The sequence below is a fragment of the Entelurus aequoreus genome, linkage group LG06 (genome assembly GCF_033978785.1).
Source record: "Entelurus aequoreus isolate RoL-2023_Sb linkage group LG06, RoL_Eaeq_v1.1, whole genome shotgun sequence".
NCBI lineage: Eukaryota > Metazoa > Chordata > Actinopteri > Syngnathiformes > Syngnathidae > Entelurus > Entelurus aequoreus.
Window position 1 is genome coordinate 32,470,408 of NC_084736.1, and position 19,901 is coordinate 32,490,308.

General features: G+C 39.1%; 1 protein-coding gene across 1 annotated transcript in view; it reads left to right on the top strand.

Moving 5' to 3' along the window:
* The window catches only part of coil (coilin p80), a 30,209-nt gene that overhangs the window by 6,287 nt on the left and 4,021 nt on the right, over window positions 1-19,901 (top strand). Inside the window, exons 2-3 of the mRNA XM_062050548.1 lie at window positions 989-1,745; window positions 12,880-12,966. Coding sequence (XP_061906532.1) covers window positions 989-1,745; window positions 12,880-12,966 — 844 coding nt within the window. The remainder of the gene's footprint in view (window positions 1-988; window positions 1,746-12,879; window positions 12,967-19,901) is intronic.

Sequence of the window (19,901 nt, forward strand, 5' to 3'; positions counted from 1 at the left end):
TGTGTGTGTGTGTGTGTGTGTGTGTGTGTGTGTGTGTGTGTGTGTGTGTGTGTGTGTGTGTGTGTGTGTGTGTGTGTGTGTGCAGTGTTTCCCATAAATTGCCAAGATACCTGTGGCGGTGGGGGCGTGACTATGGGCGTGGTCATCATGACATCATCGAGTCATTTGCATACTTTACTACAATGATATGATTTTCTCTAAAAAGGCTCAAAAATGTATATTTACTAATTAATAACATTTTTGTTTTAAACGTCCATCCATTTTACAATATAATTACAACACTTTATGTACATATTTATATACAGATTTGAACAATAAGTTATTCACTGAAATATATTTATTAATTGTGGTTCTTACAAAAAATATATCTTATAAAATATAAAAGCTAAAATGTCTCTTAAAGCTCTGCCCCTTTAATTAGTGCATACTAAATAATTTAACTTTAGCCTACTACTACAACCATATTATTTACCAGCAACATAAAGTGAAACAGAGGCAGAGGTGTCCTGCCACAGTCAGTAACAAATAAACAGAAAACAGTTGTGGTCAAATACAAATAAGGCAACAAGAGAAGTATCCTACACTTCTCTTTTGTAAAGTAAATCTGAACAGCCTATATGGGCATCTACATCAACTATATGATTTGCCTGAGAAGTTGAACAGGACAAAAAAAATAAAAATAAAAAAAAATTGTTTTTTTTTAATTTGTGGCGGATGTAATTCTTTCGTGGCGGGCCGCCACAAATAAATGAATGTGTGGGAAACGTGTGTGTGTGTGTGTGTGTGTGTGTGTGTATACGTACATACATACATTGAAATTAATCCCTAATGTAAGGTGATTGTAGAGGTTGGTTTGTTTGAAGTTAATTTCAAACATGTTTGCAATTTCGACATGATGCATCACATAATACACCTATTTCTTTTTCATCTAATGTCGGTAAAGAAGCAAAGTGAAAAGCAGAAAATTAATGTTTGTTGTTTTTTGTAGAGTGAAGGTGGACTGTTGGTCCATACCAAACGGACACCCAAAAGGACCCGGTGTCAACGGCAAGAAGAGACAAAGAGCCAAGGAGACGAATGGCGAAGAGGGAAATGGCACCTGTGTGCAATGGCCAGAAACAAAAAGGAAGGAAACAGTCAAGGGGAGTGAGGATGCGGGCGCTGAGCAGACATCGAGTGTCCACAACAAAAAGAAACCAAGGATGAAAAAGAAAAAACAGAAGGCAGAAGAAATAGATCTGACAGTGTCTTGTCCTCCCAGGAAAAAGTGCAAAGAGCATCCAGTTCTAGACTCTGACATCAGCCGTCACTTGCAGGACACTTCACATCTTGCCCGTCATGGCAGTACGAAGAAGGACAGTACGAAGAAGGACAGTACGGAGGACAGTACGATGAAAAACAGTAAGAAGAAAAACAGTAAGAAGAACAGTAAGAAGAAGGACAATACAAGTCCCAAAACAAAAGTCTCCAAAGTACTTTCTAGCACTCAGCCTGCCAAGAATCGTATTTCATTATCATCATCATCATCATCATCATCATCATCAGATACAGACGTCCCCACTGTCAATGTCCAGCCTGAAAAGAATGATCTTGGGGCTAACAAATGTTGTGTTGCTGATGAATCTGAAGGTACCTTGTCAAAGGACACACCTTCACCTGCCACAAAGCAATCAGGTGACCAAATCAGCCAGCAGCTGACTTCCTGTGACCCAAACCACGTGGAGAAGATGGACCCCCCCGTAGGTGTGAGTACAAGATCTCTACTCTATTGTTGTGGTCAGATCATGTGTACATACAAGTACAACACGTGTGTGTTCTTGTATTTCTAAGCTTCTTGAGACATCAACAAGGAAAGGTGCTTTCCATATGAGGACCGGTGAACAAATTAGGACCGAAACCATGGTCCCAATATGGAAAACCATTGCATCTAATAGAAAATGTCTAATTTGCACACCTGGTGGTGAAATCTATCAAAATTAGGCTGGTCCCAAAAAGGGGGGATTTTTCAAATTGACTGTGTGTCGGTTTTAAAAGTGCTCCCCCTCTGGCCAACATATGTAATAACAAGTGTTTGTAAACATTTGAAGTGCTTCCCCTCTAGCCAACATATCCAATAACAAGTGTGTGTAAGAAATTGAAATGCGCCCCCTTTAGCCAAAAAATTTTTTTTTTTAAATATATATATATATAATATAAATATGTATATAGAGAGATACTGTAATAACTTGGAGTAAATAATAAAGATAAAAAAACAATTACAAACAAAAAATAACTAAAAGCTTACCTTTTTTATATTTGCATAGTATGTATATATTATTAATGTTTTAAATAAAAATATTTATATATCTAGAAAGGGTGATCCTAAAAAGGTAGGCATTTTTCTGAGGTCTCAAGAAGATAACTAAGGCTGCAGCTAACAATTATTTTTCTATCGATTAATCTATAGATTATTTTTTTCGATTAATCAGTAATCTATAGATTATTTTTTTTAGATTAATCTATAGATTATTTTTCCTTTTACCGATTATTTTTTTTATTCAAAATGAAGATGAAAAAATAAATGTAGGCCCGTTTTTTCAAAAGGCATGGCTTTTATTTACAAAAAAAAAGAAGTATGGCCACTCAGTCAACATTGACAACAACATGACTAAATATTCTGTAACAATGTAAACATTTAAAACTTTTAACATTTAACAAAATTAAAAGTAGCTTATTTGCTTTTTAATGTGCAAATATTAAAGTCAACATCCAGTGCAAATCTTAATATTCTGCAATAGTATAAGCATTTCAAAAGTAAAAGTATTGCTTATTTTGCTTTAAAATGTGCAAAAATAAAGATAAACATCCAATACAAAAAAGTGCAAAACGAAATATTCTGTAACAACAGTGTAAACATTTCAACAAAAGTGAAAGTATTGCTTGTTTGCTAAAATGTGCAAAAATAAAGATAAACATCCAATACAAAAAAGTGCCAATCTAAATATTCTGGAGCACTGTAAACATTAAGTATTGCTTTTAAAATGTGCAAAATAAACATCCAGTCCAACACAGTACACAATAACCAATTCTACTCATTCCAGTGAGTGACTAACAGTTGTAATGAAGAAGGGTTAGCATTTGTACATGTTTGGTTCTTTTCTTGTTTACAATATTCCCAGCAGCTGAAAATAGGCGCTCAGAAGGGGTCGATGTGGCTGGAACTGAGAGGTAATTAGCCTTCACCTCAAGCCAGGACTGCGAGCGAGCTGAGCTGCAGTTTAAGTTTCTAGAAGGTCAACGGGCTCATAGTGATGTTACTAGTAGTTGACTGGGAGGTGTTTATTATCATTTGGGGAGAGTCCACTGCCTGATGCTCACCTGCTAAACACCTATCTGCTCCACGCTGAAGCGCTGACTACATGCACTCTGAATACACACTGCTGATTGGCTGGTAATGCTTCGTGTGAATTGTTGCGTTTGACCAGATGTTCCTCCAAGTGGGATGTAAAACGCTGGTCAGTCCCAAGTTACTTAGATGACACATAAACTGATCTCGAATATACACCAATCACAGAATAGGTATTTTCTAATTTTATTGTCAAATATTTGAGAATAGAGACCAGCCTCGAACAACACATCCAAATGCGTGGCCCAAGTTGATCTGGCAACTTCCCGGAAAGCCCTCTCCTCTTCAGTATCTCCCCCCGCCCTCACTTGTCTCACCTCAAACACATGCTCATTGTCTCTTATCTTGAGTCGGCCTGGGAAGCACAGGAAGGAGGAATTCCTCCTCTCTGCCTTCTACTTCAAGGCCGGCCCAAGTGCGAGCACTTTGTCATGGGATGAAAAGAAAAGCAAAGAGTACAATATGGAACATTAGCTATATGTAATATGACTATGAAAATTAATAAGTAACACAAAATATGGATATATGAATATATATATATATCTTTCAATTCCCCCTTCAGATCTTATCCAAAAGATCTCTCCTACGAGAGCAACACCTCTAAAGCACGCCCTACATTAAAGTAGGTGCTGTTTTGGTTTTCGAGCAAGCTATCGATAAACAATCAAACCATAGTTACATGGGAGAGAGAAGGAGGGAGTCAACGTCAATGTCGTCATTGTCAGGGAAGGAAACTAACGGTCCCTGAAAGTCACCACTATGCTTGACCCCCTTCAGTGACATAGCAAGCCCAGAACCAGGGTGGGGTTGACCTTTGACAGCTCTAACAATGATGCGGGTGCATAGAGACCTAGCACAAGGGGCAATAAAGCATCCGCATGAGGTTATGACGGCCAAGAAAACTCCAATGGAGACCAGGGCCGACTTAATTAGGTCAGACCACCTGCCAAAGGTGTTATGAAGCCAATCTTTAAAGGGGTCAGAGACACCGGAAACTTCAGTAAGTTCTTAGGCTCTGAGGCCTTCTAAGGCGCTCTGGACCGAGCCATCGGGGGCAGCATTGTTAGGAATGAAGGTACAGCATTGGTCACCAAACATTGCACACACACACCTTCTTCCTTGGCTAGGATGCGGTCAAGGGCTATGCGGTTCTGGATGGCCATGAGGGAGGTCGGGGCAAGTTGTTCAGCAAGTCCCTCAACGGCGTCACGAGTCAGGTTGGTCAGTCTTCACTGATTATAAAAAACATAGTTAATGCGTTCTACATTTTTAGTAGCAGTCACAGGGAAAATAGCACCAATGATAGGAAGGTTCTCGAAACCTGCACAGGATTCACACCACAATTTGTGTTGTGAGGGGACCCCTCTTGGTTGGCCTATTGCATCAAAGTAAACACCATCAGGGTTCCTCATCAGATCAAAGGAGCCCTTTACACTCCTCCGAGATAAAACATGGCGACGTCGGCGAGAAGTTAGAGAGGCCGCTGAGACAGGAGTTACAAGGGGAGTTAATTTGGTACCCACTAGGGTGAGTGGGGTCACCAGTCTAACCATAGCACAAAGCCCTACGGATAACGTTGGGATTCTAATGTACAATCTGTGCTCCCCACAATACCAGAATAAGTCAGCTCGTGCCCAAGGGCCTATCCTTGAGCCATCTATCAGTGTGGTGCACCAGGAAGGGTTAATGTCACCCAATTTGTTGGGGGACGAAGAGGGTCCTTTGAATTGAAAACACGTGTAATTCAGCTTTTGGGCCACAAATGTAAGAAGTCGGGTGGAATTGTCAACAGGAGGGTACACACTAGCCAACAAATCGCACCCCGGTTGCCGTGGGTTCAGAGAACAAGGAAATAAGACAGTTTGAGCCATTTATGTCAGTCAACTTAAAAGGGGCGGGGTAAGTGTGGGGAAAAGGACGTCCGGCGGAACAAGCAACACAGTCACCCAGGTTTTGGCATCCACCTGAGCCACAGGTTTACCTGTACCCGCTCCTAAGGTCAAAGTTACCAGGCCTTCGGTGGTGATGTCATTAGCACGCACAGATGTGAGAGCCTTTGAAACACCACCAAGGTGGGGTGGTACTTTAGGTGCTACAGAGGGTGTAGAGGTAGTTAACGCCCTCTCAAGGACATTAATTTTAATAATTCCTTTAGAGTCTGTATCAGTCAGGTCAACCCCCAAAACAACATAAAAGGGACGATGGGCACCACTTACCAGCGTATGTTGTCTGCATCCGACACCAATGGTTCAGGGTTGAGTCGTCACAAATATAGAGGTTATTACCACGGTAATAGCTATTGTGTCCCCCGTAATTAATCACACTGCACAGGTCAAAAAATAAGTCTTGCTATCCCCTTTGACCCAGTCTATTTAAAGTCCGCTGTTTGTTCTTAGACACTTGTCAGTCACTGTCGTCAGGAAGGATGAACTGAGACACAAAAACAGTAGAACACGCCCAAGCACCAGTCCGTCAGGGAACACTACCGGGTGTAACCCTGCCTTTCGTCTATCAAAATCAGAGTAATTCAGGTAACGAAACGGGGATAAACATCAAACTTTTCACTTAATATAACGACACAGATAGTTATGCTGAAAACAAGCAAGAGAAATTGGATAACTTTGAGTATAAAGGCTGGTCTCAAATAAGGATATACAATATAGAAGTTAAAAAGAGTAATATAGGTAGAAAATCTCTCTCTCAGCGTCGTCTTCTGGGCTGTAAGATTATGTGTGTGTAATTAAAGCCTCGCTCTTCTATGACCTAGAGGGGGAGAGGTTACTAGCACAGTCACCCCTTATGTGTGTTACTTCGTTAACACACACACTAAAAATGAGTCGTTTTCTGCTCCCGTTCTTCTTCAGCTGCCTCAGGCTCAAAAGGCACTGCTGGGGGTCGAGTGGGGCAGATGTAGTGGCGATGTCAGCAATGACATCCGCTGGTAATCTGTCAGGTTCTTCAGCAGGAGTGTAGAGGGAGAGGTGGTACCAGGTGTCCCCTTTTCCAGCTAGTCGAAGGGCGTGAGACGTCCGTTCCACGACCTTGAAGGGACCACCTGGGCTCCGTCCACTTGCGTTTGATGACCTTGATCTTGACCCTCTCAGCGGCCGGAAGGGAATCTGGAGTGGCGGGCTGTCATCATCGTATCTGTACAGAAGAACTGGCACACAAATTCTGCATTTTTTGTGTAAAATACCATTTTGGTTTTACGCTGAGTCCTCCTTCCATGGCGGCTGCTGGTCCTGTGAATGGCTGACCTGTATGCAGCTCATAGGGTGAAAAACTCAAAGGGCGGTAAAACAGTTTTATTCACGGACCTTCGAATGATCATTAACGCTAATTGCAACATGTCAATCCAATTAAATTTGGTCTGTGCACAGATTTTAGCCAATTAGTTTTTAATATTCTGGTCCATCCTTTCAACCTTACCTTGGGACTCAGGATGGTACCCCAAACCTGTGTTCTAGTCCGAAAGCCTTTTCGACCAAGGCTAAGTGAGGTTTTTTTTTTTTTTTTTTTTAAATGGTTGCCGTTGTCTGACCTAATCTTTTTGGGGAAACCATGTCGGGGTACTAGGTCATTCACAAGTCATTTAATTACTGGTTGCATCCTCTTTTGAGGCTGTTGTTGCTTCCGGCCAACCACTGTAATTGTCAACACAAGTCAGTACGTACCTTTTCCCTTGTACCGTATTGATCATATCAGTGAAATCAAAGACTATACCTGGTTCACCCTCACCTCCTCCATATTCTAAATTTGATTTACTAAAGTACTATCGATGTGTAAAATCGTTATTTTCAAATTAAAATTAGTTATAACTTCTTACCCACGGGAAAAATGTTAAAACTATGGAATGTGTCAGAGTCGGATGATTGTCGATTTTGTTCCAAGGAGTCTGTATCCACCCTCACTCACCCCCTTCTGTTTCTGAAAAAGGACTGTGTTAGTCATACTATCACTTTCAGAAACATCTAAGAAAAAGGTCAGCTAATAGTCAAGTAGCGGAGGACAAGTCATGTTTGAGGTCAATGATAGTCTCTTTAGCCTCTGTGGTCCACTGGGGGGTGTTGTTAGGGTAGGGGACCCCTTAGCAATATCACAAATAACTCAAACTCAACTAAACCCTAACTTTTATGTAACTTATTCAATATGGTGAAAGTAACAACATATGCTCATATTTATATTGTCACAAATACAAGAAAAATACTACCCTTATGGTGGATGCTTTAGCAATAGTATTTTGAAATTTTACCACACCTGGTGGCCCCAATAATTGATTAAGTCAAGCTCATGTTGTAGAAAGTCGAATGATGCGGACACGTTTGTTACTGAATACTTTCTATCAGACTTCTGCCATGGCAACTTTGTGTATGTAATGAGCAACTATAATTATTTGATATGCTTAAATGTGTAATGTGTCGTTTTAGCTCAGCTGTTGTGTAGCTGCTAGCTCCTCGTAGCCTACAGGTGTCTAAAGTGCAGCCCATAGTTATGTGTTTAACACAACTATGTGCTAAACCTAAACAATTGAAAATGTGGTATTTGGGTGTCGGTGTAATGTTTGGCAGCTACGCCGTGTCTTATCATTGCACCTAAGTTCTTTGGTTTTGTAGGCGAGACAGAGAGCAAGGGAACAATGTGGGACACAATTGTGTCCATCTTATACCATGCTAGTTGTTTCAAAGATAGGTCAACATGAGCAACCACACCTTGAGTTCCAACATATATAAATATACAGAGGAGTTAAAGGTCTCCTGGTATGAGTGTCTAACTGGTGATCATAACATATGGCGAGTCGGGTGGCAGAACACACGGAAGCATCTCAGCCAGTCAGGGTTTTCACTGTTAGAGCAGTTGGATGTCAGCCATTCCTGTTGTTTCAGGCTGTGGTAGGAGCCTTCGTAGTGGTGTCGCAGCTTGGTGGTTGAGCCGTCAGGTAACACCAGGAATGTTCCTTCTGTGCGATTTGAATGTCAGGGTACAGTCTGTAAAGGAGGTCCAGCAATCTGGCCTTGTGTGTGCAGGTCAAACACGAAGGGGTGCTTTAGTGTGTGTCCCGCAATCTGAACCGGAAGTGGTTTGGTGACAGGTAACCTTCTTGTGAACCCAGCGAAGCCTTCAACCTTTAAAGAGGAAGCACACAGTTTCTTTGGTACCTCTGCATTCAGAATCGAATGGGTGGCGCCAATTTCAATCACGAACTCATAACATTGTCCGTTGACACTCATGTCCAGCAGGGGGCCAGTCTGTATCTCCTGCTGGGGCTCCTGCGGTGGGCGTCCTTTGCCACGCTTTTGTGTTCGTTTGTTGGCACTACGGAACCTTTCCTGTTCGAAAATGTTCGGACAGTCACGACTCCAGTGACCAGGCTGGTCACAGCCGAAACAGTTTCCACCCCGGACTGGCTTTGAAGCACCGTGTTGTCCACCACCCGAGTCCAACCGTCTGGTCGCACGTCTGTTGAGGATTCTTTCCCCCACCTGTTGGAACTCAGAAGCAAGGTCACCCAGTGCTGAATATCCCTAGCTGATTTTTTACTAATTAGTTCTTTTGACCTTTTATCTTCAGCGATCTGTAAATTAAGGAGTTGCTTCCTTGCTGCTCTGTCATTAGCCTTATCATCCTCATCTTGAGGAAAGAGACTGCGCATAGCAGTAGCTATGTTTGTAACGTATGGTGTTATCGGTGAGGTCGAAGATTCAGCCTTTAATCCTGCTTGTTGTTCTGTATTTTTGCCATCTTGTGTGGAAACACAACGATACAAAATGCTTCTAGAGTCTGCTACGGAGAGAGTGTATCCTGCTGTTAGCTTGTCTAATGTGTTGAGCCAAAGACTCCCACCTTCAGACACAGGTGGAAGTTTGTCAACAATGGCCTGCATGTCTGCAACAGCAAAAGGCTTATATTGGAATCTGCCGCTATTATCAGGAAAAAGTGGATATGCGTGTCCCTCCAGCTTTTTTTTTTAAGCGTGTGTTGTATGCATGTGGTTCATGTGGGTGTTGGTCAATGTAGCCTTCCATTGAGCCATTAACGGTTACAGGAGACCACAAAGTCTGGCTCTGTTGTGTGTTGTTCAAGAATGTCTGATGTGCACGTGAGAGACTGTCATCTACTGGGGGAGGGCATTTGTTTATGGCAACAAAATGGTCTGGCTTGTAAAGTGAGGAGTTTTGCGTTGACTCATGTATTATCTGCTGTCTAGTAAGATTAGGCATACTCGGGAGGTTTTCCGCTGGGTGGCTGTTATTTTGGGGCTTAGGCACCAGAGGTGATTTACACTCAGGAGACAGGGTTAGTTTTGGAGGAGGGTTCAATCTTAGAGAGGCTGTGTGAGCACCGCCCTCATTTGTCACAGGAGTAGGGGGTGGACCAGAGAGCTTTGTTTCTGTTTCGACCACCAGGGCTCCTCCTGTGACTGTCAAAAGTGGGTATAAAGATGCCTCCGGCTTTACGTCATAGGGCGGTGGCTTAGTCAAAGTCTGGGCGGGTCGTTTGAATTGTCTTGCGCATGCGCGACAGGCGAAAGACCAGTCAATCCATTTTTTCATGTTTATCTCAATTGTTTTCATTTCTTTAGCAGCTTTTCTTTTTTCCATGTAACTCCCGCTTACTCGAATTCCCTCTAGCTTCCTTTTCTCATTCGTCAAACGCTTATATTCTCGAGCACATAAGTTCTGTAAGCCTTCTTTTAACCCGTTAGGTTCCTCGCCCTGTGCTCGAGTCATCTCCTTAACTACTTTACTTCGTTCCTTTTTGTCTCTCCCCGCGGACTCCATTGTTACCAAAAGCACATTCAATTGATCATTGAACGATAACCATTCATCACATTTTCCCCAGCCGTCATCACATTCTTGTCTGTCACACTCCTTGGCCATTTTCACCAGCGCACACACACACACACAAGCACGTGTAAGCACTCACGCACACACAAGCAAGTGCCTACAGCCCTACGCACACACACACACACACGCACACGTAAGCACTCTCTCTCTGCGTTTCACTTTACCATAAAACTTCCAGTTACTTTTTTATTTTATTTTTTATTTTACCAGACGTTTGAGTTCACAACTTTTCGAGTATTGTAAACTCCCTCTTAACCCTTTCAAGGAACGTTCTCTATTCGACAACCGTCCATTCAATTGATCATTACAAAGTAATGACTAATCACATTTTCCCCAGCCGCCATCACATTCTTGTCTGTCACACTCCTTGGCCATTGTGTCCATTTTTTTTTTCAGGGGCCTCAAACCCCTGAACCATACGGCGGCCTTTAACCCCGTACTTTTATCATACAATACGCAGCTAGAGCCTCTAACTCTAACCCGTGCAATTTATCGTACAATACGCAGCTAGAGCCTCTAACTCTAACCCGTGCAATTTATCGTACAATACGCAGCTAGAGCCTCTAACTCTAACCCGTGCAATTTATCGTACAATACGCAGCTAGAGCCTCTAACTCTAACCCATGCAATTTATCGTACAATACGCAGCTAGAGCCTCTAACTCTAACCCGTGCAATTTATCGTACAATACGCAGCTAGAGCCTCTAACTCTAACCCGTGCAATTTATCGTACAATACGCAGCTAGAGCCTCTAACTCTAACCCGTGCAATTTATCGTACAATACGCAGCTAGAGCCTCTAACTCTAACCCGTTACTATTTGCTTACTCGTCAGTGAAGCAGCCCGTCACGGTAATCTTGACACAATGACGTGAGTGGTATTCACAACTTTTATGCAATGGTGGCTACGGCAAAATGCAATCAATCTATCAAAATCACCATTCTGTGTCTGGGGTACAAAGCAGTGTTTAACTTACAGACTTCTGGGCAGACTCCTAATGCAGATTTTATCTAAAAAGAAAGGTTCTGCTTACCTTGAATTATGTTTTGGCCATGTGAGTCTGTCCAGAAGATTGCAAGAGAAGGTCCAATTGTCAGCGTGTCATCTCGGACGAAGCCCCCAAATTGTTGCGTTTGACCAGATGTTCCTCCAAGTGGGATGTAAAACGCTGGTCAGTCCCAAGTTACTTAGATGACACATAAACTGATCTCGAATATACACCAATCACAGAATAGGTATTTTCTAATTTTATTGTCAAATATTTGAGAATAGAGACCAGCCTCGAACAACACATCCAAATGCGTGGCCCAAGTTGATCTGGCAACTTCCCGGAAAGCCCTCTCCTCTTCAGTATCTCCCCCCGCCCTCACTTGTCTCACCTCAAACACATGCTCATTGTCTCTTATCTTGAGTCGGCCTGGGAAGCACAGGAAGGAGGAATTCCTCCTCTCTGCCTTCTACTTCAAGGCCGGCCCAAGTGCGAGCACTTTGTCATGGGATGAAAAGAAAAGCAAAGAGTACAATATGGAACATTAGCTATATGTAATATGACTATGAAAATTAATAAGTAACACAAAATATGGATATATGAATATATATATATATCTTTCAGTACCAATCAGATGGTTGTGTGGGTGGGACAATGCTGCGTGTGTACCAATCAGATGGTTGCGTGCCGAACCGAAAGCCCCGTACCGAAACGGTTCAATACAAAACACGTACCGTTACACCCCTAGCAGATACAAATGACACATTCAGGTTTTTGTGTAATGATGACAATGTATGCTCGCGCGGACGATTGACTAGTTGATGGTTTTCTTTTCAAATGTTCGTTCATAGCCGTTGTGCTGCTATGATAGGCCATTTCCGCTCGACACAGTGTGCATACAACAACATTATTAGGCCGTTTATTGAAATACTCCCACACTTTTGACCACTTTTGGCATGCTTTCCCCCCTCGCTCGCACCGCTCGCATCGTCTGCTTTGATCGTCTGCTTTGCGGTCCGCCATGACGGTAGTGTGACGTAAATATGCGACGCGTCGATGCACAAAAACGGCGTCGACGTATTTACGTAACCGACGACGTCAACGCGTCGTTTCAGCCTTAAAGATAACAAATACAAGAATGTGTGTGTGTAATGTGCGTAGCCATTCATTTTCCTCTAGTCCTCCAGTGATGATGATACTTGGTATAAACTTGTTTTACCTACTACCACGGTGGTGAGGAATAGTATCTTAGAAATGGCTTCACACTGTGGATAGATGACACATTCGTTGCAGTTTGCTGTCAATTGGAGCCGGTGTTGTGGCGGGACACACACTCCTCCTGCATGTGTGTGACAAGGAACATGAAGATGTCCTCATTGTCTCCCTGAGCGTGCACCCTGCTAAAAGGAATCTTTACGCGAGTACAATCTTGAGCATGTCAACACTGGGACACAGCTGCAGTAAAGAGGGCAAATATGGACCTCCGATATTTTGCTGTGAATGAGAGCTGGAAGCATGGAGGTTGTGCGTTGGTAGCAGCACGTCTCCAACGTGAAGATCCACCAGAGAACCAACCACTCCAACATGTTCTTACCCAGCTCCATTGTTATGATTAGTTTCTGAAAACTGTTCTTTTGTCTTGTCTTGTTGCCTACCTGCAGAATGGAGCTGCAAATCCACCCCCAGACTACAGCACCATGCCTCTTCTGGCTGCTCCTCCACAAGCCGGACAGAAGATTGCCTTCAAAGTAAGAGCGGTTGTGATTACTATAACTTCCTGTTTGATGGTGATATCTATGTTTGATGGTGGTGATGTAATATCTATGTTTGATGGTGGTGATGTAATATCTGTTTGATGGTGGTGATATAATATATATGTTTGATGGTGGTGATGTAATATCTGTTTGATGGTGGTGATATAATATCTATGTTTGATGGTGGTGATGTAATATCTATGTTTGACGTAGTGATGTAATATCTATGTTTGATGTAGTGATGTAATATCTGTTTGATGGTGGTGATGTAATATCTATGTTTGATGGTGGTGATGTAATATCTATCTTTGATGGTGATGATGTAATATCTATGTTTAATGGTGGTGATGTAATATCTATGTTTGATGGTGGTGATGTAATATCTATGTTTGATGGTGGTGATGTAATATCTGTTTGATGGTGGTGATGTAATATCTATGTTTGATGGTGGTGATGTAATGTCTATGTTTGATGGTGGTGATATAATGTCTATGTTATGATGGTGGTGATGTAATATCTATGTTTGATGGTGGTGATGTAATGTCTATGTTTGATGGTGGTGATATAATGTCTATGTTATGATGGTGGTGATGTAATATCTATGTTTGATGGTGGTGATATAATGTCTGTTATGATGGTGGTGATGTAATATCTATGTTTGATGGTGGTGATGTAATATCTATGTTTGATGGTGGTGATGTAATATCTATGTTTGATGGTGGTGATGTAATGTCTATGTTTGATGGTGGTTATATAATGTCTATGTTTGATGGTGGTGATGTAATGTCTGTTATGATGGTGGTGATGTAATATCTATGTTTGATGGTGGTGATGTAATATCTATGTTTGGTGGTGGTGATGTAATATCTATGTTTGATGGTGGTGATGTAATGTCTATGTTTGATGGTGGTTATATAATGTCTATGTTTGATGGTGGTGATGTAATATCTATGTTTGATGGTGGTGATGTAATATCTATGTTTGATGGTGGTAATGTAATGTCTGTGTTTGATGGTGGTAATGTAATGTCTGTGTTTGATGGTGGTGATGTAATATCTATGTTTGATGGTGGTGATGTAATATTTATGTTTGATGGTGGTGATGTAATGTCTATGTTTGATGGTGGTGATGTAATATCTATGTTTGATGGTGGTGATGTAATATATATGTTTGATGGTGGTAATGTAATGTCTGTGTTTGATGGTGGTGATGTAATATCTATGTTTGATGGTGGTGGTGATGTAATAAGTATGTTTGATGGTGGTGATGTAATGTCTATGTTTGATGGTGGTGATGTAATGTCTATGTTTGATGGTGGTGATGTAATGTCTATGTTATGATGGTGGTGATGTAATATCTATGTTTGATGGTGGTGATTAATATCTATGTTTGATGGTGGTGATTAATATCTATGTTTGATGTAGGTGATGTAATATCTATGTTTGATGTAGGTGATGTAATATCTATGTTTGATGGTGGTAATGTAATATTGTATGTTTGATGATGGTGATGTAATATATATGTTTGATGATGATGTAATATCTATGTTTGATGTAGGTGATGTAATATCTATGTTTGATGGTGGTAATGTAATATCTATGTTTGATGGTGGTAATGTAATATCTATGTTTGATGATGATGATGTAATATCTATGTTTGATGTAGGTGATGTAATATCTATGTTTGATGGTGCTAATGTAATATCTATGTTTGATGATGATGATGTAATATCTGTTTGATGTAGGTGATGTAATATCTATGTTTGATGGTGGTAATGTAATATCTTATGTTTGATGATGGTGATGTAATATCTATGTTTGATGGTGATGATTAATATCTATGTTTGATGGTGGTGATGTAATATCTATGTTGGATTGTGGTGATGTAATATCTATGTTTGATGGTGGTGATGTAATATCTATGTTTGTTGGTGGTAATGTAATGTCTGTGTTTGATGTGATGTAATATCTATGTTTGATGATGATGATGTAATATCTATGTTTGATGGTGATGATTAATATCTATGTTTGATGGTGGTGATGTAATATCTGTTTGATTGTGGTGATGTAATATCTATGTTTGATGGTGGTGATGTAATATCCATGTTTGATGGTGGTAATGTAATGTCTGTGTTTGATGTGATGTAATATCTATGTTTGATGGTGGTGATGTAATGTCTATGTTTGATGGTGGTGATATAATGTCTATGTTATGATGGTGGTGATATAATGTCTATGTTATGATGGTGGTGATGTAATATATATGTTTGATGGTGGTGATATAATGTCTGTTATGATGGTGGTGATGTAATATCTATGTTTGATGGTGGTGATGTAATGGCTATGTTTGATGGTGGTTATATAATGTCTATGTTTGATGGTGGTGATGTAATATCTATGTTTGATGGTGGTGATGTAATGGCTATGTTTGATGGTGGTTATATAATGTCTATGTTTGATGGTGGTGATGTAATATCTATGTTTGATGGTGGTGATGTAATATCTATGTTTGATGGTGGTGATGTAATGTCTATGTTTGATGGTGGTTATATAATGTCTATGTTTGATGGTGGTGATGTAATATCTATGTTTGATGGTGGTGATGTAATATCTATGTTTGATGGTGGTAATGTAATGTCTGTGTTTGATGGTGGTGATGTAATATCTATGTTTGATGGTGGTGGTGATGTAATATCTGTGTTTGATGGTGGTGATGTAATATCTATGTTTGATGGTGGTAATGTAATATCTATGTTTGATGGTGGTGGTGATGTAATATCTATGTTTGATGGTGGTGATGTAATATATATGTTTGATGGTGGTAATGTAATGTCTGTGTTTGATGGTGGTGATGTAATATCTATGTTTGATGGTGGTGGTGATGTAATAAGTATGTTTGATGGTGGTGATGTAATGTCTATGTTTGATGGTGGTGATGTAATGTCTATGTTATGATGGTGGTGATGTAATATCTATGTTTGATGGTGGTGATTAATATCTATGTTTGATGTAGGTGATGTAATAGCTATGTTTGATGTAGGTGATGTAATATCTATGTTTGATGGTGGTAATGTAATATTGTATGTTTGATGATGGTGATGTAATATATATGTTTGATGATGATGATGATGTAATATCTATGTTTGATGTAGGTGATGTAATATCTATGTTTGATGGTGGTAATGTAATATCTATGTTTGATGGTGGTAATGTAATATCTATGTTTGATGATGATGATGTAATATATATGTTTGATGGTGGTAATGTAATGTCTGTGTTTGATGGTGGTGATGTAATATCTATGTTTGATGGTGGTGGTGATGTAATAAGTATGTTTGATGGTGGTGATGTAATGTCTATGTTTGATGGTGGTGATGTAATGTCTATGTTATGATGGTGGTGATGTAATATCTATGTTTGATGGTGGTGATTAATATCTATGTTTGATGTAGGTGATGTAATAGCTATGTTTGATGTAGGTGATGTAATATCTATGTTTGATGGTGGTAATGTAATATTGTATGTTTGATGATGGTGATGTAATATATATGTTTGATGATGATGATGATGTAATATCTATGTTTGATGTAGGTGATGTAATATCTATGTTTGATGGTGGTAATGTAATATCTATGTTTGATGGTGGTAATGTAATATCTATGTTTGATGATGATGATGTAATATCTATGTTTGATGTAGGTGATGTAATATCTATGTTTGATGGTGCTAATGTAATATCTATGTTTGATGATGATGATGTAATATCTGTTTGATGTAGGTGATGTAATATCTATGTTTGATGGTGGTAATGTAATATCTTATGTTTGATGATGGTGATGTAATATCTATGTTTGATGGTGATGATTAATATCTATGTTTGATGGTGGTGATGTAATATCTATGTTTGATTGTGGTGATGTAATATCTATGTTTGATGGTGGTGATGTAATATCTGTTTGTTGGTGGTAATGTAATGTCTGTGTTTGATGTGATGTAATATCTATGTTTGATGATGATGATGTAATATCTATGTTTGATGGTGATGATTAATATCTATGTTTGATGGTGGTGATGTAATATCTGTTTGACTGTGGTGATGTAATATCTATGTTTGATGGTGGTGATGTAATATCCATGTTTGATGGTGGTAATGTAATGTCTGTGTTTGATGTGATGTAATATCTATGTTTGATGGTGGTGATATAATGTCTATGTTTGATGGTGGTGATATAATGTCTATGTTATGATGGTGGTGATATAATGTCTATGTTATGATGGTGGTGATGTAATATATATGTTTGATGGTGGTGATATAATGTCTGTTATGATGGTGGTGATGTAATATCTATGTTTGATGGTGGTGATGTAATATCTATGTTTGATGGTGGTGATGTAATGGCTATGTTTGATGGTGGTTATATAATGTCTATGTTTGATGGTGGTGATGTAATATCTATGTTTGATGGTGGTGATGTAATATCTATGTTTGATGGTGGTGATGTAATGTCTATGTTTGATGGTGGTTATATAATGTCTATGTTTGATGGTGGTGATGTAATATCTATGTTTGATGGTGGTGATGTAATATCTATGTTTGATGGTGGTAATGTAATGTCTGTGTTTGATGGTGGTGATGTAATATCTATGTTTGATGGTGGTGGTGATGTAATATCTGTGTTTGATGGTGGTGATGTAATATATATGTTTGATGGTGGTAATGTAATGTCTGTGTTTGATGGTGGTGGTGATGTAATATCTATGTTTGATGGTGGTGATGTAATATTTATGTTTGATGGTGGTGATGTAATATATATGTTTTATGGTGGTGATGTAATGTCTATGTTTGATGGTGGTGATGTAATATCTGTTTGATGGTGGTGATGTAATATCTATGTTTGATGGTGGTAATGTAATATCTATGTTTGATGGTGGTGGTGATGTAATATCTATGTTTGATGGTGGTGGTGATGTAATATCTATGTTTGATGGTGGTGATGTAATATGTATGTTTGATGGTGGTAATGTAATGTCTGTGTTTGATGGTGGTGATTTAATATCTATGTTTGATGGTGGTAATGTAATGTCTGTGTTTGATGGTGGTAATGTAATGTCTGTGTTTGATGGTGGTGATGTAATATATATGTTTGATGGTGGTAATGTAATGTCTGTGTTTGATGGTGGTGATGTAATATCTATGTTTGATGGTGGTAATGTAATGTCTGTGTTTGATGTGATGTAATATCTATGTTTGATGGTGGTGATTAATATCTATTTTTGATGGTGGTGATGTAATATCTATGTTTGATGGTGGTGATTAATATCTATTTTTGATGGTGGTGATGTAATATCTATGTTTGATGGTGGTGATTAATATCTATTTTTGATGGTGGTGATGTAATATCTATGTTTGATGGTGGTAATGTAATGTCTGTGTTTGATGTGATGTAATATCTATGTTTGATGGTGGTGATTAATATCTATTTTTGATGGTGGTGATGTAATATCTATGTTTGATGGTGGTGATTAATATCTATGTTTGATGGTGGTGATGCAATATCTATGTTTGATGATGAAGATGTAATATCTATGTTTGATGGTGGTGATTAATATCTATGTTTGATGTAGGTGATGTAATATCTATGTTTGATGTAGGTGATGTAATATCTATGTTTGATGGTGGTAATGTAATATCGTATTGTTGGAGCCAGTTGGAGCCTATCTATATTATTTATTTATTAATTGTTTGACAATGAAATCAAATAATGTCAAGAATGATGTTAATGAATTATTGGATGTTTTAGATTTCATTGTGATTGACTGATTGTTTTCAGCTGCTCACGCTCCTACTGGTGAGCCACTTCCTCCTTCTATAATTAAGAAGACAGGACAGCTGGGTGCCCTTTGTCTGTCTATCATGTTGGAGTGAGAAGTGAAACAGTTTGTTTACCGCTAAACAAGCCACGCTAAAACAACTTATTTTGAAGCCACGCTAAACAAGTTATTTTGATTATGTTGAAAGTCAACCACGGAGAATATTTTTTGTTTGTGAAAATAAATTATGTTCATTTGGAATCTCGACATATCTCCGCGAGTGCTTATTAAGGAATTTAGTGAGTCAAACACCTCCTCCTCAAGACTACTCTGCATTACTTTATTTTTATTTTTTCAAACCTTTTTGGAACGCAAGAGTAGCCGCTACACGTATGTTTGATGATGGTGATGTAATATATATGTTTGATGATGATGTAATATCTATGTTTGATGTAGGTGATGTAATATCTGTTTGATGGTGGTAATGTAATATCTATGTTTGATGATGATGATGTAATATCTATGTTTGATGTAGGTGATGTAATATCTATGTTTGATGGTGCTAATGTAATATCTATGTTTGATGATGATGATCTAATATATGTTTGATGTAGGTGATGTAATATCTATGTTTGATTGTGGTAATGTAATATCTTATGTTTGATGATGGTGATGTAATATCTATGTTTGATGGTGATGATTAATATCTATGTTTGATGGTGGTGATGTAATATCTATGTTTGATGGTGGTGATGTAATATCTATGTTTGATTGTGGTGATGTAAAATCTATGTTAGATGGTGGTGATGTAATATCTGTTTGATGATGATGTATTATCTATGTTTGATGGTGGTGATGTAATATCTATGTTTGATGGTGGTAATGTAATATCTTATGTTGATGATGATGATTAATATCTGTTTGATGGTGGTGATGTAATATATATGTTCGATGGTGATGATTAATATCTATGTTTGATGGTGGTGATGTAATATCTATGTTTGATTGTGGTGATGTAAAATCTATGTTAGATGGTGGTGATGTAATATCTATGTTTGATGGTGGTAATGTAATGTCTGTTTGATGTGATGTAATATCTTATGTTTGATGGTGGTAATG